The sequence below is a fragment of the Anastrepha ludens genome, chromosome 6 (assembly GCF_028408465.1).
Source record: "Anastrepha ludens isolate Willacy chromosome 6, idAnaLude1.1, whole genome shotgun sequence".
NCBI lineage: Eukaryota > Metazoa > Arthropoda > Insecta > Diptera > Tephritidae > Anastrepha > Anastrepha ludens.
In genome coordinates this window covers 114,536,315-114,559,895 of record NC_071502.1, presented here as the reverse complement: position 1 = coordinate 114,559,895, position 23,581 = coordinate 114,536,315, and the positions used below count along the sequence as shown (strand labels likewise).

Below are 23,581 nucleotides of genomic sequence, written 5' to 3'. Positions count from 1 at the left end.
TTCTGAGGCCAGATTTGGATTCAGCGCATCATAAACCTTCGGAAATATATAGTCTGGTTTCTGGGTCTGAATGTTGGTTAAATTTTGTCGGCCTGTGTAATTGGAAACGAAGGTATGTACATTCATAAAATAAATGTGCAAGCTGGCACCCAAAGTTACTTTTTTTTTCTAAGATCTGGTATATGTCATAAAAAGGCGTGAGGTGAGAGTAATGATGTAAGCGAAGAAGACTGTATGAAATGGCAACGTGATGTTTTACCTTATTTATTAGAAGGTTATCAAGCACGGGACGTATTCAATGCAGACGAGACGGGCTTATTCTTTAAATGTCTTCCAGATAACACCTTAACTCTTAAAAACCAGAAATGCCATGGAGGAAAGCACAGTAAACAGAGCGTTACGTTGATGATTGCCGCAAACATGGATTTTTTTTTTTTTTTTTTTTTAACTTTTTATTTGTTTATTGAATCTGCCTTTTCAAAGGCCTCACAATAAGTATTCAAATCTTAGAACTAAAAAGAAAAATTTTATTTTATCTCATTTTCTACAATAAATAATTATCAAATGGCCCTCTACTCATCGGGGTGGTAGGTCATTTCTTCGAAGCCTGGTCGTATGTTGCGTACTCAGGAGTTGACGTGCGAACGGGTTCGGGTGATCTTGCAATTTCAACTGATAGTTTTCACGAACTTTTTTGAATACTTCCTTCACCATCGGTACATCTAGGTCCCTATGGATGTTGTCGTTTCTTATATACCACGGCGCTCCAGTTATGGTTCTTAAAATTTTCGACTGTGCTCTCTGTATAAGATCGATACTGGAACTGCTGGCCGTTCCCCACAATTGGATTCCATAAGTCCAAATTGGTTTCAAAATTGCCTTGTACAAGAGGACTTTACAGTCAAGGCTCAATCTTGATTGCTCATTAATTAGCCAGTGAAGGTTTGAAGCTTTGATTCTCATATTAAGCCGCTTTGCCTCGATGTGGCGTCTCCATGTTAAACGCCTATCTAGGTGAACGCCAAGGTATGTGACGTGATCAGACTGTGGTATGCATACGTTGTTAAGGGTAACCGAGGGACAGTCTCCTCTTCTAAGCGAAAATGTGACATGTTTACTTTTTATTTCGTTCACTTTTATTCTCCATTTTTTCAGCCACTTTTCTAAAAGTCTGAGATATTTATTTAGCTCTCCAGATGCCAGAGACGGATCATTTTGAGAACTAAGCACAGCGGTGTCGTCAGCGAATGTAGATATAGTCAAACTATCGCACTCGGGCAGATCAGAAGTATAAATTAAATACAAAATTGGGCCTAGTACACTGCCTTGAGGGACACCAGCTTCAATTTCATATTCATGAGACACATAATCGTTGCATTTTACTCTGAATTGTCTGTTTGTTAAGTACGACTCCAGAACTTTGTGTGTAATAGGTGGCAAACAGCGTTTTATTTTATGTATGAGACCCTCATGCCAAACTTTGTCAAATGCCTGTGCCACATCTATAAAAATTGCTGAACAGTATTTTTTAAGTTCAAAACATTTTCTTATTTCCGCAGTTAACCGATTTACTTGCTCGATTGTCCCATGTTGTTCTCGAAAACCAAACTGATGTGGAGGGATTATATTACGTTCGTTTAAAATCGGCATCATTTTGTTTCTCAAAACTTTTTCAAATAATTTTGACAAACACGGCAACAAACTGATTGGTCGATAGGACGATGGCACATTTAAGTCTTTGCCCGGCTTAGGAATCATTATTATTAAAGACGTTTTCCAGCTCTTTGGAAAAATGCCTACCTCGATGATTGCATTAAATATTACAGACAGCACAATTATAGCGACTTGTGGTATATTTTTTATCATTAATGGTGTTATTGCGTCATAACCTGGCGCCTTTTTCACCTTAAGATTCTTGTTAATAACTGCCTGAATATCTTCAGGAGCTATGTTGATTGGTTCTGAGTTTAACGATGCGTTGCCACTACTTTCTTCTAGTATTTGTTCATTTGCAGAAGAATTTGGTTGGAAAACATTACTCAGATGATCGGCGAATATCGACGCTTTATCTTCAGCGCTACGAGCCCATGTACCGTCAGGTTTTCTTAGGGGGCTTTGTACTTCTACTGGCGTCTTAATGGTCTTAGCTGCTTTCCATATAGAAAAATTTGTGTGCTTTGTATTGGATAAGCTCTCAATATAGTTTTTGTTTTTACGATCTTCGTCCAAGTGAAGTGCACATCGCAGTTTTCTATTTGCAGCAGACAGCCTTTGCTTAGCACCAGGGGATCTGTTTTGTTGCCATTCTCTTCTTAACCTTCTTTTTTCCAGTAGTAGTCCTTCAATTTCAGAGTTGGAAACATTTGTGGCAAATTTTGGACTTAATTGGTATTTAGGATGGATCAGAAAAATTGAAATTACTCTTGATAGGTAAAAGTAATCAACCCCGCTGTTTTAGAGGTGTTAAATGGTTACCTCTCGACTATAAAGCAAATTCAAAGGCGTGGATGACGGGAGCTTTTTTTGAAGAATGGCTTCTTAACTTAGACAAACAATTTGGAAAAGCCGGAAGAAATATTCTACTTTTTATTGACAACTGCCCAGCCCATCCTAAAGACATCCAACAGAGATTAAAGTTTATCCAACTTGCATTTTTCCCCCCGAATATGACATCAAAATTACAACCACTCGATCAAGGTGTCATACAAAATTTAAAATGTCATTATCGTCGCAGAATTTTAAAAAATACTATAAAATGCTTTGAAGTAAACAAAAATCTTAACATTACATTAATGGACTGTGTTGATGAAATAACTAATGCATGGAATATCGATGTTAAGCCTGAAACCATCTCTAATTGTTTTAGAAAAGCCGGCTTCGGTCAATATTCTGAATGGCAGGAAGAAGATGATATTCCTTTGGTTTTCATAAGCGAACGCATAAAAGAAAGGAGTAAGGAAGAAATTCAACTGCAGAATGAATATGAAGCTTGGCAAAATATCAAAGGTACAGAAGGTGTCACCTTTAATGATTTTATGCATGTGGATGACGATATTGTTACTTCAGAGTTTCCCACAGATGAAGATATTGTAGAGCTATTGGGATCTAAATCCGAATTTGAGCATGATAGCGAAAGTGATATAGAAGATGATTTGCAAGATGATATGCTGCAACCAGTTTCAAACGAGCTAGTTGCAAATTCATTCAAGATTTTGCGGTCATATTTAAAAACCAATGAACATATAACCGATTCTCTGTACAATGGCTTAAATAATATTGAAGCTTTTTTTGAAGATCAGAATAAAAAATCCTCTCGTCAATCCCAAATAACTGACTTTTTTACTTTAAACGAATGAAAGCTATACATCTATTCGTACTATGTTCTTAATTATGTATATATAATTTTAAAATATACACATACAATATTATATAGCAACTATACATAATTCGAAGCATGTACTGTTTTATCAATAAAATTGTTTGCTAACCCTTGAGTTTTGTGGATTGTTTTATTTTTCCATCACGTTTTATTTTGTTTATGGATTTTTATGTATGTATGTACATATGTATGTTATATTTGATAACTCGAAATCTTGATAACTCGATTTTTTTTTGTGGCATGTCATAGTTCGAGTTATCGAAGTTCGACTGTATATGCATATTGATTTTTCATTTCCGAGATCTGCTTTTAAATCTTTCATTAACGCTCTGTACTGTTAGTTTACATTGCTGTTTTATGGGAGATGTTATTAACATTTACGAATGTTGTAAGCAAAATTGTACACCTCTAGTCTGTAAGATATGCCGGTCGTGTATGACTACTTTTATCTCTTTTATCTTGTTCTCATTTTATACCTGTAGTATGTAAGGTTCTGTTACGTTAGATTTAACATTCCTAACGGTAGATGGTTTTTTTTATAGGCGCTTTTTCATAGCCGAAATGCACTCGGAGGTTTTGCCATTGTCTATCGAGAGGTGACCGCTGTTAGAAAAACTATGTTACATAAGGTAATAAAATTATAAAGTTTGTGACCAGGAGGGAAATTATGTTATTGTATTATGTCAGAATTATGTTGACTAGTTTATAAGTAAGATATTCAACAGCTGGTTGTAAAACATTCATTTACATAAAATTAAGCATTTTGAAATTGAATAGGGTATTTATTATTTTTATATTAAACATATTTTTACGCAAATTCTTCGAAAATTTTAAATTTAAATCAACTAGTAGAAATTTGGCAGTGTAAATGTGCTAAAAAGAGATTAAAACAAAAAAACTGTTGCTCATTGGCAGGTAATGACAAATCTCCAAGTGCATTTCTAACTATGGAAATCATTCTCATAAGTCAATACGCCGTTATGTGATAGGCTAAAAGCTTAGTAATATTATCATTTTTTTATTAATTATTATTTTTATTATTTTATTTTTTTATTAATTTTTATTAGTATTATCATTATTTTTATTATTTTAATTTTTTATTAATTATTATCATTATTTTTATTATTTTATATTATTTTTTTATTAATTATTATTATAATTTGTTTATTATTTTATAATTATTTATTAATTACTTTCGTTTCTTTTATTGTTTTATTTTTTTTTTAATTCATGATTTTTATTTATTTTTTTTTATTATTATTTTTTTTAATATTTTATTTGTTTATTAATTATTATTATCATTATTTTTATTATTTTATTTTTTTATTAATTCATGTTTTTTTTTTTTTTTTTTTTTTTGATGATATGATTTTTATTTATTATTATTAATATTTTCAAAACTCGAATTGTACAATAAATTTTTTGAGTGTTAACGCAACATGCTTACAGTATTTGGACAGTATACTGCAATTAAAATAAAATGCGCGGCTTTCTAGGCATGCAATTATTTCTTCCATATGATAATTAATTGCGTTGACTTTTTGCAGTGAAGTTGCACATTAACAAAGCAAATTAAATGTGTCATACATATGTATGTATATATTGTAGATATTACAACAGTCGTACACTGTACTATAACAGTATGCACACACATATATACAAGTAGGTAATTTGTAGCTACTACACGCTTAATAGCAAGTCACTTTTTGTGAGACTTTGATCTAGCGAAATTTGTTCACTACTTTAAATAATCAAAAAATCATCTGGTAAAGGGTTGTGATTAATGTATGAAAAAATTTAGTATACAAATAAAACAGTTTCGAAATTTTTTTCATTTCTTTCTCTTTGGAAGGTGTTTTACTAGTTTTTATTTCAATATACACCTTTTGTTTAGCTAATAGCTAAAACATTTTAATCCAGTTTTGTACTGACTTTGACACTTTTTTATAGCAAATTATCATACAGACACTTGCATTATACTTTGTTTTTCTTGTGGCAATTTGAACTCTAAATGCCTTGCCCTGGCTTATGGTAAGTAGTCTTACTTTTTTCTTCTAAATACAAGACAATTTCCCTCACGGTTTAAGCAAGATAACACATGGGATGAAAAGTCCCGGGCCTAACACATAAATGGCACTAGTTTTACTGCATTTACCGCTTTTTCAGTTATTAGTACTAATCTTAAAAAGACAGCTGTTAATTCGAAAAGTTATTGTGCTTGTGTAACAATGGATGAAAAAGAATTTTGTGTTTCAATTTTATACTGCCTCTTGATGGGAAAGCATACCGATCAAGTGAAGCAAAGGCTGGAAGAGTGTTATAGGGACTCCGATCCATCAGAAACAACAATAAAACGATGGTTTGCGGACTTAAAATGAGAGGTGGTAGTCCCAGAAAATATCAAAACAATCTACAAACTCGTTTTGAATGATCGAAATGTGAAGTTGCGTGAGTTAGCTAACATCGTAAAGATATCAAAAGAACGCGTTGACGTTATGTTACATGAGCTTTTGACTATGAGAAAACTCTGTTCAAAGTGGGTGCCGCGTTTGCTCACTGTTGACCAAAAGCAAGAACGTGTTGCTGATTGCAAAACTGCAAAAATTGAACTTCGAATTGCTCACACATCCACTGCATTCGCCAGATTAGGCTCTCAGCAACTACTGGATGTTCGCAAACCTATAAATCTAAAAATATGCTCTCTGGTAAGGAATTTCGCTCGATCGTTCTACAAATGTGGTATTGAAATGTTAGAGCGACGCTGGAATGATTTGGTTGTTCTTTATGGAAATTACGTTGGTGAATAAAGCTGATATTCAACCAAAAAAACAATCGTGTTTTCTTTGTTAGGTCCGGGACTTTTCAGTCCATGTGTTACATATGTATGTATGTATAAAAATTACTTAAGCTGGGGTTTGTTTTGGTTGTTAATGAATTGCCAATTTTAACCGTAAATCACCACAAACCACATATTTTTGTGGACAGTTCGATATCTTTCTGCTCGTATACAACCGCGATCAATATCGGAGGATTGAGCCGCAAAAAACTGGAAGACTTGAGTCAACACTTGAGAAAAGGGCATAAATGTTACTAGGCGAAGTAATTGGGTGGACAAATTTAAATTATACGGTGTCAATTTGAACGTTGCATATGTGGAAGATTGAAGTTGCATGCCTTTGAGAATATCATAGATACTGCAAACCGCATAATCCATCTCATATGCCAGAGCATATTGTTCATAGTTAAACACTTATGCTTCCATTTAGGAACACACAATCTTATATATTTATATTTGATATAATACGTTGCCACCATTTCTATCAAAATAATCATTTAACAACAGCCTCGCTTTGAATCGATGCCCTCGAAACAATGCACGTTTCTTCCTCTTACTGGTAAGTGGCACCCATAGCAATACTTGAAACCGACCTGCGCGCATAATTGAGTAATATTCGCAATACTTCATAAACAATAATCTAATTTAATCAGTTATTCGCTACAGATGCTACAGTTATTCGCTGAATAAAAATCGAATAATCTTCTGAGTTGAATGTTCAGCATAAAACAATGGAACAGTGGATAATCGAATCATTTTTATGATCGAGTTTTGTTCTACGATAAGATTAACTTTTCATTAAGTGGCCTTGTTAGTAAGCACAATTTTTGAAATGGAATATATATATGGTGACTCACAGAGCTAATGGCTGTAAGAAAAAAAAATTATATATATATTTATACTTACACATATATAAATATAAAAACATATTAAAAATATATATGGGCCTGCTTGTCGAACTGCGCTACAAGTATTGGTGTGCGTTTTGGTTTTTTTTGAAAACCTGTGGGCTCTAAACCGATTTTTCATGACAGCCATGCTCCTGATAGTTTGTTGCAGCTGATTTTACAAGAAAATAATCTATAGTCTTACACGCGGACATTCGACATGGTTTTGATATTATTTCATATCATTATCATCAAAATTGATTTATTTATATGCAATAAAGAAGCGATTCCCATTAATTTGTAACTTCATATTTTATCTTATCACTTTTTTGGATGCATACGCACAACGAAAGCCTTTTACTTCCCTGATATTGTAATAAAATGTTTGACTGATAATTGCAATATGTGTGTTCAAGAATTTAAAAAGGGTGGAAGATTAAATTTTTTTTTTACTTTTTTATCTTCATATATTAATATTGATTTGAAAGCTCGATCTGTAGGTTGCCACTTCCAGACTGTAACATTTTCCTAAGGTTAGAGAACATCAGATGTATTGTAACATAAGGCCTCTTCTATTCGTCACTTCCCCGCTAGCTATTTTTATGCTCGATTAACTTAACGAAAAATTTGCATACGAAAGCAACAACAAAGTTATCGAGTAAGATTCGCCGATATTCACGTTGAGCTCGTTAATTTGACGGTACTTTGAATTGCAGCTTCACAAAAGCTATTGGACTATTAGCTTAAAAAGTAATAGCCGTCACGGTCAAACGGTCAAGTCCCACAAAACAGCGTACGACGGTATCAAAAATACAAAATATATGTACAACTTTTAGTTTATTGAAAAAGTCGTCATTTTAGAACAAATCTACGCTAATGACCATATCGTCAACTTAAGTTAAGCTTTTCTCATCATTTAAGGTAAACTCTCCAAAGTCCTAGAGTACATAGAGAAATTAAACTGCTTAAGAATTTATAACTACATTCAGCGGCTCTGTCTTCCCGACCACGGAAACGAGGAAGATGATGAATTAGCTATAGAGAGGCTGCGGCAACTACGCCAATACAATCCTAGACCTTCTTGGCCAGGAAAATCACCAATAAAAGAGAGCTTAAGGAGAATATCATAAAATAATTGTACTGGCAACACACAATGGCACAACTTGACTGAAAGACCTACTAGATGGATATAACCTCAAAAGCTGTAAAAACTTTATTAACCTCCAACGAACTGTGGGTATTTAGAGATATTCAAACAAGTCTCAATAAACTGTGAGACCATTTGGATGGTTGCGCGATATAGTCGACTGAATCGTTTGCCTTTAAAAACTATCGAGAAGACCTCGAAAGTCTTTGGCCGTAGCGAAAGAGAGAGCTCGTCTATTGGCTACAATCGAAAGTCCTCTTAGACTTCATAAATGCATTTAGTATGAGCGAAGTATCGTAAAGAGGAGGTTTTCTGATTGAAGTGCATACCTAGTGATGCCATATACATATGCGTATATCTATATCTATATTATCTCTCAATCTTCCTATCAATATGACGTGGTTAGTACTGTTGAATACCGTTATAGTTTTGTAGTGCTGCTAGTATGTGAACATTGATGCCTACAAAGCTTAATTCGCCAGCAGCTTTCAATTAAGGAGAATTAAAGTCTAAGTGGTTTTTGCCCCTTGGCAGGCATAACGGCAAACCTCCAAGTGTATTTCAGCCATGAAAAAGAGTCTGACACCACCATCTCACGGCAATTAAATGTTAGAGTGAAAATCAATATTTATAATGCTGTTCTTTAGAAAAATTCGCTCTACGGTTGATGAAAATCAAAAAAAACAAAAAAGAAAAAATATTCTAATATAGTAAAATTATCGAAATACTAAAAAAATGTAATAATTTTGGACTTTGTAACCATATTGCCACACGCAACTTGAACTACGCAGTAGCAACTGCTGTATATACATACAAACATACAAATGTATTTACCTACTTATTACCAAAATTTTATTGTGGTTTACTTTTCGCGCTTAACACTAGTACTAGCGTGTGTATATAAATACATACATATATGCATAAAGGAGTATATGCTTCTCATCTAATCAACAAAATTAGCCTCCCGCTCACGAATTTCTAATAAAAATGTTAATGCCATTAATCGTGCTGACGTGGACATTAATGATGACATCAGTATTTTGTTGCCGCCACTGTGGCATACTGTCAGTGCTCTATGCTAGTTAATCCTCATTCCAGAATCAGAAAAGCATATGCATACAAAGACAAATTAGGCATGTATGTATGTATTTACATACATATGTATGTATGAATAGCTGATACCATCTGATATTAATTAGTTGAGGTAGAAATATCGATAAGCACATATGTACATATATATGTATGCAGAAATTGGATTTAAAATAAATATGTATGCATGAATAATTATGTTTGTAGTATGATGCAGTATATGGGTCAATTACCAAAGTCATGAATTTAATCTGAAAGCTTTCTTTGAATGTCCCTCACAACACATATAATGTATCTAATTACATGCATACATATGTATGGATATAACATAAATATGCATTTGTGTGGTGGTGCATTTCTCAACAAGCCAGTGAGCATTAATAAACTGCATATCAGGTGAACCTTGCGTAAAGCTTGTAACTCTGCGTACCAAATCTTTGTGGTTGCTTTGCCATTTTTTGCTGCTTCATTTTCTTTAGTGTGATTGACATTTTTTTATATTGTTGCTGGGAAACTTCCACTGAATTGCTACCACCGGGTGACTACTACATATATGAAAAACTCGTATTTCTTTAGAGTTGCGTGTGGGATGTTCATATTTACATACAGTTATACATATGTATGTGTACCTTAATAAACAATAAACCAACCAGCTATTTTGGTTTCGTTTTCTTATTTTCACAAGATAAAATACAATATATCGGGTGTTTTTATTAGCTGCATGAGAACTGTCGATATCGATAACTATGTTTTGACAACTGAAAATGACAAACGTTGTTAACATTTCTATTCAATAAGGTTTGGCAACATCACGCATCGCTTAACGCCAGACAAACGCTTCCAAATTGTGGAAATTTACTTTGAAACTAAATCTGTGCGCAAAATTAGTAGAGCGCTGGCGGCATCATTGGTGCTTATTTCTTTCGGAATGAGGGAAAAGCTGCCGTTACGGTGAATGGCGAGCGTTATCGAGCCATGCTGACTGAAACTTTGTTTCCAAAAATTTGCCTCGAACAACACGGCGCGACTTGCTACAACAACAACAACTTCCCATAAGCGCGCTTAACAATCGATTTATTTGAATGTTCAAGCCACCATTGACGGTATACGGCCAGATTTATTGGAAAAAGTAGTAAAAAATTAGACTGATCGTCCGTAGCCGAGGCGAACATATGCAGGATATCATAGTCAAAAAATCAATACCATGAAATTATCGACCAAATTATAATAAAAAAAAACAATTCCAACAATATTTCTGTTTTATATTGTCATTCGAAGTTCTCAAGCTCTTAAAAAATACCCGATAATTAGATACAAAGAACATTTGTGTGGCAATGAAGTGGGAGAGAAGTTTAAGAAAGACAACCTTGTAACAAAGGGAGTGTATGTATGTATTCACGAATGTTGTTGCACAAATACGAGATTTTAAAATCTAATTTGATAAAGCGAACTTCTACGTTGAAATTTGAAAATATAAAACTTGTGTACATACATATGGGCTATTATTTTATGAAGTCATATAAGTATGTATATATGTATATTCTTACACTTGCATATGAGCCATATGACGAATGTTTGCTGTTAATATCCAAATTGCGTCCACTAAATGCATATGCCTAGGATACTAATGGTCTGATTATACATACATCTCACTACAACATTGCATAGCTTTAGAAATCTTAAGGTTTATACATACGATATATGTATGTACGTATATATACTATATATAGAAATCGGCCACCGGAGCCGTATGATTGGTGCGTGACTACCATTTACCGTTCGGAGTCGACTTAAAATTGTAGGTCTCTCCATTTGTGGAACAACATCAAACTTGGCCGAGCACTTAACAGAGGTGTACGCGGCAATTATTTATTTATTTATTTTTAATAACATAATATGTTTTGATTCTTTTTTTTATTATAATATACATAATATGCTAATATGCTTTTTATGCATATTTGTAAAAATATGTGTATTGGTATCAATACTGGAAATGTCACTTAACAAAACTTTCAGCAAAATCTAAATTCAACAGGTGCTAATTTTTCATACGTTGTTCTAATTTCCGTATAATCAGACACTTGCAAATGCATTCAACTGATTTTTATATGACAGTTTACCCCACATCTACACCTTCCACCAAATGTGTTTTAACATCTGTTAAATTTATGTTTTAATTTCTGTTTTTAATTTGTTTTTGATTTGCCGTCTTAACATTTCATTTTCAAAATGCCATCAAGCAGACGGATCGCTTTATTTGCGTCTGTAAACGGCGCGGTAAAATGTAAATAGAGTTGTCACACTACGGAATGATAGTCGATATTTAGGCAGTAATGGCAGGATATTTGATGAACCAGTGTTTTTACAGTGAAATTCTTGGTCTCCACCTGACATTTCCGTCCTAACAGAACGCTTTTAATATAATCTACAATATGAAAGCTGCAGATGTGTGGTTAAAATGTATGCGAAGTTGTGCGATGTATGCAATCTTGTATTCCATCATCATTGGTTCGTATTCTTACGCTCGTCCAATCAGTCGTTGCTCAGATGAAAACAAAGTAGCATGAGTAGTGGTGATGGCATTATGTTTTTCTTATATCACCAACTCAATCTCAGTTTTGTCTTAAACCGCCGTCACATCCCCTGTTATGTCAGCGAATCATCTAATTTCTTCAAATTCGCTGAGAGCTGGTTAAATTGGAAAATATTGAAAACCTATTTCCAAAGTGGTGAGTCGTCTTCTTCTTTTCGGCTACGTCAATATGCAAAATTGTCGGATTTGGGGCTCAAAAAATCCACACGTTATTGTAGAGAAGCAAATGCATCCACAACGAGTCACTGTTTGGTGCGGTTTTTGGTCTGGCGACATCATCGGGCCATTTTTTTCGAAAATGAGCGAGGAGCCGCGGTTACAGTAAATGGCGAGCGTTACCGTCACATGCTTAACGAGTTGTTTCCAAAAATTTAAGAGGATGACATGGACGACATTTGGTTTCAACAGGACGGTGGAACTTGTCACACATCCAAAGTTACACTCGAACTTTTGGCTACCGTTTTTGAAAACCGAATAATCAGCCGAAGATCCGATATCAATTGGCCGCCTCGGAGCTGTAATTTAAGCCCGTTGGACTATTTTTTGTGGGGAGCCGTTAAGGCTATGCTATGCGAACCATCCAGAGACGATTGATGCTTTAAAACACGAATTCGAGGTTGCCATTCATGAAATTGGAGCCCAAACAATCGAAAATGTGCTTAAAAATTGGGTTGATCGAATGACCTACTGTAAAGCCAGTCGTGGCAGTCATTTGAACGATATTATTTTTCGTTCATAAATGACAATGTTCAATCTTCAAAATAAAAAAAAAATTTGAAAAAATATTGATTCGTTTGTTTTATAGCTGATTCAAAAAGCAAATTTTACATGGCCCACCCTGTATAAAGGTCAGTTTCACTCCCGAGCTAGTGCGTATTAAGGTCAAGTTTGTTTATTTTTTTTTTTTTTTGTTCTTTTCCCTCCAACTGTTCTATACCAACACCACCCGGCAGTTGTGTGACACACCTCGAAACAATTTTCTTATACAAATATTTAATTGTACACTAAAAGCACTTGCATGATAAGAAATACATTGACGCCGCCTGCGCAGACAAACAGTAACAAGTTTTCTTTTGTAGAGTTAACTGCTTTTGCAGCTATGATTTGTACAAATGTACTGCATGTGTACATATATATGGATGTGTCATTATGCAAACTAATATGAAAATGTGTATTGTGAATGCATGGATGTAAACGGTGGAGAAAGATGTAAAATACAAGCTAATCATTAAAAATAACTGATACTTCCCGAAGCATTGCATAACATATGTATGTATGTATTTTACATTTATCGTTAATATATTTGGTCAATTTTTCACGATTTTGGTTTTCACAAAATTGCTTTTCATCGATTTGTTTTCTTATTTTCACTAAATAAATTAAGAGAATTCTCTGATAATTCGATATTCCGGCAGTAGTCTTTTGACGCCGGTTATTACCACTTCCACCTACTTCCTTTTCCGTACTCTTCTTTACAAACACTTTTAATTTTTCAGCACATATGCATATACATATCCATACACATAAACTACTAAACAAAAAATAATTAACAATAGGAGCGCTCTCTCCCACATACAAACAACAGCATTCATAAGCATTTATTATTTATTTTATTTGCTAAACAATTCAACTCACATTTCATCAACGCAACGACTCGTTAAAAACTAAATACACACTACTAGCTTTGAACTAACAAAATTCCTGTAAAGAACGAGCCAAGGCGAATTTAATAAATTCGCCTTGGAACGAGCATATGAAAGCACAGTTGAAAATTGACGTATTCGTTGTTGAGTACGAGCTGTGTTGCCAGAAATTCCTTTATTTTGTAGAAAAGCTTTCGTAAAATGATATTAAAAAATTGCGTAAAAAAATTCGTTTAAACAAAGGAAAAATATTTCAAAGCTGGCAATCAATTGATACGGGAGCTGTACACGTATTATTTAGCGTGTTGCTCCAATATGTTGGCGACGGAAGTGTGATGCCATATTAACGTTGAAATAAATGATAATAAACGGAAATGCGCGTTATTTGAACCTACCGCAATGATGTTTAAGAAAGGTTAATTACATGTGTGGATTCATACTTATTGTAAGTTTAAGGCGATCTTCAGCTATTTCAGCACTTTAAACATTTAAATCTATAACGGAACTGCGGTATTCTTTAAAAAAAATACAAGAAAACAATCATCGATGACCAATATTTGTTTCACCCCTACAGCTTAATAGTACAAAATGTCTGATTCCAACAATATTTCGTCCATGAGCAGTTTACAGCTACCGACTACTATTACAACGGATCAAAGGTTGGCTCCCGCTAGCACTGCACCACAAAAACTGAACTCTGGTTCCGCCACGGGTAACCCGCGCAACAAATGCGCACTCAAGCCTGGTCACTCGCTTATGGATTGGATACGACTTGGCAACTCAGGTGTGGATTTAGCGGGCACCCGTGGTCGAGTAACGCCGGTAACTACTGATGAGTTGGCGTTACATAATAAGCGAGAAGATGCTTGGCTCGCGATACGTGGCAAAGTGTACAATGTGACGCGTTATATGGATTTTCATCCGGGTGGTTAGTACAAAGTGAAATGAATTCAACTTGAAAGAAGGAGGTATGCATAGTTTTTTTTTATTTTACACAGGTGTGGATGAATTGATGCGCGGCGTTGGTCGTGATGCCACTAAACTTTTCGATGATGTGCACGCCTGGGTGAACTATCAGCAATTACTCGTCAAATGCTATATTGGTCCACTGCGTACGCTGGTGAAATTGAACTCCATATCTGAAGGGAAACCGCCTGTGCCCGCGGCTAACTTTACTAAGCCACCCAGCAGCAATTCAGTTACTGCCACCAGCGCCAAAGTAGTGCCACGTTTTGATTGGATACAGAAGCGTCAAGATATTACAATCTATATTTATACACGTCAGCTTTGTAATCCCGGGCTGATCTTGCGTCGCAACAACTCAACTGCGCTCCAACTGCATGTGCAAATCGATCAGGCTCATCACCTCTTCGCTTTTGAGCTGCACAACGAAGTGAAATGGCCGCCGAAATCGGTGTGTGTGAATAGGGAAAGTGGAAAAGTTGAGCTAACGCTTACAAAATTTGAGGCAGCATTGTGGACGACGTATGGCGCGCACACCGCGTCAATCGGTTCAGCCGATGCAATCGAGAAACTACAATATGAGTTCGAAGTAACCAAATGTGTTGATTTTAATAATGATTCATTCGAGTTAAGTTTGCGAGAGATCCAGGATGCGTTGATGGTGCTGCCGATTGGTTATCACGTAACAGTGGCGGCCCTTATAAATGGTAACGAAAGATGTTAGCTAAATAGTTCGAGCGCTCAGTGTTCGACGACTAACACTCTTAATAATGTGCCTAAATTTCTTATTTATTTACTTTTACAGGTGATTTAGTACGCCGCAGCTACACGCCCGTTGATGACACATTTTTGCAGCAATCATCCACTGCCAATGAAGTCGCTCTGACAAATCTAAATTTCCTTATTAAAAGCTATAACGATGGCATACTTTCGACACACTTGCGTCAACTGAAAACCGGTCAAATGCTGTTACTCTCAGCGCCACGCGGAAATTTTCAACTTCAACGTTTGCTGCCGCATCGTCAAATCGCGCTTATCGCAGCTGGCAGTGGCTTGACCCCCATGCTTAATATCATCGACCACTTGCTGAAACGAAATGCAAACCGCCTGTAAGTAGTTCAAATTTAAAAACCAAAACAAAAAAAAAGCAAATTAGTTAAGTATGAAGACGAATAAAAGAATGAAAGGTTAAGAGGTTTGGTGATCCGAAGTAAAACTGTGACAGAGCCACGGCTGGGGGATTCGACACTAGAATTGTGTTAGCTAATTTCACGCGTATTTTTACGCTCTTCCAATCAGTTGTTATTGAGACAGCAACGAAGTGTTATCTACGACAAAGTAACGTTAGTAATGGCCACGTCCATTTTTTTTATAGCACTAACACAATCCCAGTTTTGTCGTACACAAACTGCTGTCACATACCCTGTTACGTCAACAAATCAGCTGATTCTTTCAAAATCGCTGAGAGCCAGTTAACGGTCTGATGTTGTCCACACCTTCTGAATTCTCTCCACCGTCATTATTTTTCCCAAAATTTCATAAAGAAATTTTCCAAATTTTTATTTAAGTAATATATTTCATTTTATCAAAGAGAGGTACTAATTCTGGCAGACGGTCAGTAACCTTACTCCGCAACATTTATTTCGAACATAATTTCGTAACACCTTTTTCTCTACTAATGCAAACACTACTGCCATGACGTAATTTTAGAGGTAGTTTATGTAAACATGTAATTGTTTATAAACACAATAATGTCACCCATGAAACAACAGCTGATTCTGTCAAATTCGCGAACACTTTCTGTATCCTCTCAATCATGCTGTGAACCATATAAAATCAGGAAACTTTTGACTAACTACGACTTTTTAATATTTTTGATTTTAACTAATGTAAATTATTAATGGAATTCTTTAAATTTCTACTAAAATTCGAAGAACTGTTGAAGCAACAGTATAGCGCAACACACTTTTACAAATATAACTGTTTCTTCTATACTTTTGAGATTTGACAACTCAATGTGTAGAAGCTGTGGCTGAAAATTTTCATCAGTCATTAGCGCTTAAACCATATTTAAAATTGGTTCGGGTTGATTAGTTCCAAAACAGTTTCTTTTTACAATTTTTATAATTTTTTTGAAAATGTATTTTCGATATTTTTTCCTTGAAACGTACGATATATATAAGTTAAAAATATAGTTACAATTTTCTTATAAAAGTTTTAAGACTGGCCCTCATAGTTGTGCTGTGAGCTTTGCAACATCTTCTATGCTTTTCAGCCTTACACAGCCTGACATCTGGCCACGCTGCTGTGGAACGTGTTGCAAAAATATTTCCTTAGTGCCAAGGCGAATTCATATATGGTGGTGTTTAGTGGTGGCAAACTATCGATAGTCGGCACCATCGATAGTGGGCGATAGTATTTTAGTCACTATCGATAGTGAACGATAGTATTTTTTCTCACCATCGATAGTGCCGATAGTGTTAGACTTTCAATAGTATCGATTGCGTTCAATAAAAATTAAATGTAGAGTACAGAAAAAAACATTTACAAAAATTTAATTAATGCAAGTATTTTTATTTAAAAAAATTAACATATCTGCATTTTTTTCTTTTATGCGGCATCTTTTTTCAGTTATAACTAAACCGGCCTTACTGAAAACTCTTTCCGATTCAGTTGATGTGGCCGGTATACATAAATATTTTGAAGCCAACTTCTTTAAAGGAAAAAAATCATTTTCAATTACCTACAAATAAAAAAAATTCATTATACATATTATTTTTTTTTTTAATTCATAATTTTAGTTTACCTTCCAAAAATCTAAAGGATTTGAATCTTCTGCCGTATTTTCTCTTTCTAAATATTGACGCCTGAGAATGATGGCATCCGCTTTCTTCGACTTTATTTTCTCCGCATTTTTCTTCTCTATAAATGCGAAAAGAGAAACACTTTTTGGTGGTGCATTATTAGTTGAAGATGGCGGTTCATTTTCGAGAAGACTCATAACTTCATTATCTAAGCGAATGGTTGCTTGTTCTGCGTTGCTGCTAGAAATAAATCCTTCACGCTTGAACCGAGGGTCGAGAAGTGGCCCCAATCGTGGAGCAGTTCGTGTTTCATATTGAAACATTCGCTTTCTCAGTCCTTCAATTAAGTTTTCGCATAGAGTTATGGCTTCAATTGTTTCTATTTGGCATTTAATTTCATACATCCTTTGATACAGGCCATACACAATGGGTATTATCAAAGACAAGGTGACATTGTTCCCACAGCAAGTTTTTGTAGCTTCATTGAAAGGACGAAGCAGATTTTCTATTTCGCGTACACAATTTTTTTCTTCAGCAGAAAGAGGTGGAGGAGCTTTACCTATAGCTAAAAGAACAATAGCGGCAGCATCGTGTAAAGTTAACAATCTCTCTAGCATATTATATGTGCTGTTCCATCTTGTGGGCATATCCTGAATCAATTTCAATGGTGTTGGTGTATTTTGCGCTTCTTTCAATTTTTCAGTCGCAATAGAACTGCATTTGAAAAAGTGTACAATATTTTTACATTTTGTTATAATAGGCTTCAAATATCCATCCTCCGCCTTCAGCATCAAAGCGTCGTGCACAGCGAGATTTAAAGTATGTGCAACGCAAGGTAAGTGTGCAATTTTCAATATATCACATGCGTTTAACATTGATTTTGCGTTGTCAGTAACGATGCAGATAACCTTATTAAAAATGTTCCACTTTTTTAGCACATCAGAAACTGTATTTGCAATGTTTTGTGCATTGTGGTTCAAAACGTCATTTAATTTTTTTGTTTGCAGTACAGCATTCTTCAACACAAACGATTCTTCGATAAAATGACATGTCAATGTTATAAATGCTTCATTTGCGGCAGACGTCCAAAGATCCGTAGTGATTGCCACATGCTCAACTGCATTCAAATGTTCTTAAAGTTTGATTTTTTTTTTCGTCATACATATTCTTCACAAAAACATTTTTCAATGTATTTTTGGACGGCAACACATATCTGGGATCCAAGACTTTGACGAAGTTGCGGAAACTAGTATCCTCAACTAGATTAAATGGTTGCATTCCTTCACCAATCAAACTTGCTAGTGCAACGTCAATGTCAGCTTTTCTTTGAGAAGAGCTATCATATTCTATAGCCCTTTTAAAAAAAGAACTCACTGACCGAGAACTTGTGCGACAGCTTGACGAAGTTGTTGAAAACTCATCTTCGTCTTTTTCAATATTTGGATGCATCCTTTTTAAGTGGTCTCTTAAATTTGTAGTGTTGCCACTAGTCTTGTACTCACGAGCACATTTAACACATTTTGCCAGTTTTTTGTCATCCGACTTATTAAAATATTTCCATACCTTTGCAAATATAAAATAGTTAAATGTGTTATATAAGAATTAAGAATTCACTCACTGAAGATATTTTAATACGTGCTTTTTTGCCACCACGTTCTTCTTCGCTTTCCGAAGAACACACGCATTCGACTGCATTTTCTTTTGCTCCTATTAAAAGTAATAAAATCAATCTTCACACGGCTTAATAGATATATTTTCACCAAATAGATTATTACCTTTTCCGTTTATTGTTATAAACTTGTCCATTTTGAAAATTTCTTTTAAGCAAAAATAATATTACAAGTAAAAGTGAAAATAACTAACGCGCCAAACAAAGAATAGTGATGGTAAATTTTCACAGCTGGATAAAGTAAAAAACTTCGATAGTATTTTTTCGATAGTTAAGGACCATCGATAGTAACGATAGTGGTACCCCATCGATACTATCGATAGTGCCATCGATAGTTTGCCACCACTAGTGGTGTTACTAGAACTGTTAATTTGTTGGGCTCCGACTCCATGCAGTATCCCCTCACTTGTTTTGAGAGAAATATTACGAATTTTCCAATGAAATTCACAGGAGATGTTGATTTCGTGCTTATTTTGCTAAAACTAGCACCAACACTATTCAGTTAATAATAGTTTTTAAGTTATTTGTTGATAAAATTTGTCGTTTACCTTCACCAAATTTTGATACAATAAGTGCACTTATCACATTTATTTTAATAAATATTCAAACTACATTAACATACACACACGTTTTTAACTCTTTTTATTGATATATACCATAAATTAACAATTTAAATTGCATTTATAACTTGCAAACACTTGACCATAGATAACTAGATGTGAAACTTATTCATTTTGAGAGAGAGCGCGCCCATGAGGACGTTTCAAAACTTGGCAGCACTCACACATTATGGGATTTTGCACAGCTGATAGGCGAAATGGCAGACTGCCAGAAGAAACGCGCCAAAAATAACAGACGAAAACAGTTCGTTTTTGCTTAATGGAGAAATGACGTGCTGAAATGTTTATAATTATTTGTCTTAAAATTAATTCAATTGAAATGTAATAATTTGAATTTAAGTGAGTTCGTAGAATCCAAAGCTCGTTATATCCTTTTCAACTTCTGCTTTTAATTAGTCTTATGTACATAATGTAATTTTATTGAAAACTGTGTGTTGGTTTCTGTAAATTTGTATATACGTAAATATTCTATGGTTGAAAAGCGTAGGTAAGGGAACTGAATTTGTGTTTGAGATATTTTACAAAAATTAAAGGTAATCTGCTTTTACTTATTCTGTTCGTTGCTTGAGAATTTTTTTTTTGTTACCCACTTTCTGTGTTATATAAAAAAATTGCAATATGTCATGTTTTTAATTATAACTTATGTTTTTCGCGTTCATTACTTTATTATTATTAAATTACTTTTGTATTTCAGTTTTAAATAACTTCATTTACATATAAATTTTTAAATTTTTTGTTTATTCATGTACATATTTCATACGGATTGTGCTTATTTTTAACATATATAGGTGTTTACGAGTAATATACTATTGGGCAACCGCACACTAAATACTAACTTCAATGGTGGTGTGGAAACTAAAAATTCCCAATTTTTATTTAACAAAATACCCAATTCATGTTTCTACCGGTGTGGCAATATTGGAAAATGTTATAAAAAATGCACATTTTTCAGCGCTCTCACGAGAAAAAGAGTTTCACATCTAGTTATCTATGCATTTGACAGAAGACCATAGATAACTAGATGTGAAACTTATTCATTTTGAGAGAGAGCGCGCCCATGAGGACGTTTAAAAACTTGGCAGCACTCACACATTATGGGATTTTGAACAGCTGATAGGCGAAATGGCAGACTGCCAGAAGAAACGCGCCGAAAATAACAGACGAAAACAGTTCGTTTTTGCTTAATGGAGAAATGACGTGTTGCAATGTTTATAATTATTTGTCTTAAAATTAATTCAAATGAAATGTAATAATTTGAATTGAAGTGAGTTTGTAGAATCCAAAGCTCGTTATATCCTTTTCGACTTCTACTTTTAATTAGTCTTATGTACATAATGTAATTTTATTGAAAAGTGTGTGTTGGTTTATGTAAATTTGTATATACGTAAACATTCTATGGTTGAAAAGCGTAGGTAAGGGAACTGAGTTTGTGTTTGAGATATTTTACAAAAATTAAAGGTAATCTGCTTTAACTTATTCTGTTCGTTGTTTGAGAATTTTTGTTTTTTGTTACCCACTTTCTGTGTTATATTAAAAAATTGCAATAAGTCATGTTTTTAATTATAACTTATGTTTTTCGGGTTCATAACTTTATTATTATTAAATTACTTATGTATATCAGTTTTAAATAATTTCATTTACATATAAATTTTTAAATTTTTTGCTTATTTATGTACATATTTCATACGGATTGTGTTTATTTTTAGTATATGTAGGTGTTTACGAGTGATATAAGGCTATTGGGCAACCGCACACTAAATACTAACCTCAATGGTGGTGTGGAAACTAAAAATTCCAGACCTTTGGTTCGAAAATACCCAATTCATGTTTCTACCGGTGTGGCAATATTGGAAAATGTTATAAAAAATGCACATTTTTCAGCGCTCTCACGAGAAAAAGAGTTTCACATCTAGTCATCTATGCACTTGACGCGCCAGCTAAATTTACAATAACTGAAAAGCATGGCTGAATGGAGTGCTGCCAGAAGCAAAAAATAATAAAAAAATAGAATGCGATTGAAAACGAAGCAACATAGGAACATAATTTCCACACACTCTTTTTTGTTAGAATAATAAGGGAATGGGGGTTTACAACCTCTAAGGTGTATATATTGAGTTCATAAATATATATAAATACAATATCGATATGATTTTCGAAATACAGTTCAGCTTCACGTAAAATTCCTACGCGAAAAGGAGTACTACGCAAAAATACTGTGGATTGCGTAGCCGGAGTTGGACTGATGAGGGTTATTTTTTTGAAGCGCGGCCGAAGGCCGCCCACGCGAAAAAGAGTTCTACGCAAAAATACTGTGGATTGCGTAGCCGGAGTTGGACTGATGAGGGTTATTTTTTTGAAGTGCGGCCGAAGGCCGCCTACGCAGAAGAAAGTTTTACGCAAAAATACTGTGGACAGCATAGACGATTTTTTATTCCAAATTTTCGGCTGTGGCGCTTTTTTTTTCTTTTTTTTTAAATATATATATGTATATATATATACGCTTTTTTTTTTCTTTTTTTTTAAATATATATATGTACAATATAATATAGTGGAAATTTGGAATTAAAAATCGCGCGATTTTTTATTCCAAATTTTCGCCTGCGGCGCTTTTTTTTCTTTTTTTTTAAATATATATATGTATAATATAGTGAAAATTTGGAATTAAAAATCGCGCGATTTTTTATTCCAAATTTTCGCCTGCGGCGCTTTTTTTTTCTTTTTTTTTTAAATATACATATGTATAATATAGTGAAAATTTGGAATTAAAAATCGCGCGATTTTTTATTCCAAATTTTCGCCTGCGGCGGTTTTTTTTTCTTTTTTTTTAAATATATATATGTATATATATATATCATATATTCATAATATAGTGAAAATTTGGAATTAAAAATATATATATCATATATATATATCATATATTCAAAATGCATACAATCAAACATACTTTACTGAAAATCAAGCATTAATATACATATGTATATAAATATATACATATATTCATAAATATACCTATATATATATATATATATATATATATATATGAATAGACGTATATAATATAGAAATAATTTGTAAAATTTTGTATTTCTATTCATTTATTATCTTCTAAAATTGTTTATTTATACGATGTCTGGCAGCACTTCGGCTGGTTGTAGTAACCAAAATAGGAGAATTCTTGGTCAATTTTACAATTTTTAAACTCAAATAACTTAAAAACTATAAGCCGCCGCCAAGTGAGGTTTTCACTTTTAGAAAGTAGAATACCCCCTCTACCCCCCCTTATACCCCTTTTTTTAAAAGAGGCGGGGGACCAAATGGGTATTTTCCCAATATCGAAGTCAGCTGACTACTTTCTACAAATATTAATCAGAATGTAAACAAAACCGATCACTTTCATGTTCACACCACCAAAACGAAAGCAAACACAAATTACATTCCCATGGCAGCCGGTACTATGTTACCGAAATGCCTCGGATTTTGCCCGACCAAGGGCTGCCGCCCTAGTAAACTAGCCCTGTATAGTGTACCGTATCTTAACCCTCATCTGTCGTCACAGGAGCAGACCTATACAGCAAGTCTGCTCCAAATACTTCTCTTCAGGACTAGCATCGAACCTTGGACTCGAGGTTTATTACCACTGCGTTTGCCAAAAACGGGTCCAAACGAACTCGACATCGGTTAGATGCAATCAGTGTCATCTTAAGACCTGCTCAGGCCGTAACACACACAGGGAGTGATCCACACGGTATGTGTGTTGCTCGCGCCATCTGGCGCCCCCAGCCCTTGTGGGTACCACACCAAAAAACAATTTAGCTCTTCTAGTAACATCATCTTAGGCGAGTATGAATGCGCCTTGAAGTTAGTGATATTTGAAAGTTTGAAACGCTTCAACGGCGCACAAGAAAATCTCTACCTACCCTTTTTCTACTTTCGTCTGGTGGAATCGGGCGT

General features: G+C 34.4%; 2 protein-coding genes across 7 annotated transcripts in view; one reads left to right on the top strand and one right to left on the bottom strand.

Moving 5' to 3' along the window:
* The window catches only part of LOC128865764 (fatty-acid amide hydrolase 2-B), a 36,277-nt gene extending 16,618 nt beyond the window's left edge, over positions 1 to 19,659 (bottom strand). Inside the window, exon 1 of one of the 3 annotated variants that reach the window (XM_054106093.1) lies at positions 19,559 to 19,659. The gene's annotated coding sequence lies outside the window, so the exon portion shown is untranslated. Of the gene's footprint in view, positions 1 to 13,217; positions 13,345 to 13,566; positions 13,650 to 19,558 lie in introns of those variants that run through there. The other 2 variants (XM_054106089.1, XM_054106092.1) reach the window with 2 other exon arrangements.
* The window catches only part of LOC128865766 (cytochrome b5 reductase 4), a 48,256-nt gene that overhangs the window by 24,104 nt on the left and 571 nt on the right, over positions 1 to 23,581 (top strand). For 2 of the 4 annotated variants that reach the window (XM_054106097.1, XM_054106094.1), the window contains exons 2-4: positions 14,149 to 14,502; positions 14,573 to 15,244; positions 15,343 to 15,646. In XM_054106097.1, coding sequence (XP_053962072.1) covers positions 14,163 to 14,502; positions 14,573 to 15,244; positions 15,343 to 15,646 — 1,316 coding nt within the window. In that variant the 5' untranslated portion in view covers positions 14,149 to 14,162. Of the gene's footprint in view, positions 1 to 3,921; positions 4,009 to 13,582; positions 14,020 to 14,148; positions 14,503 to 14,572; positions 15,245 to 15,342; positions 15,647 to 23,581 lie in introns of those variants that run through there. The other 2 variants (XM_054106095.1, XM_054106096.1) reach the window with 2 other exon arrangements.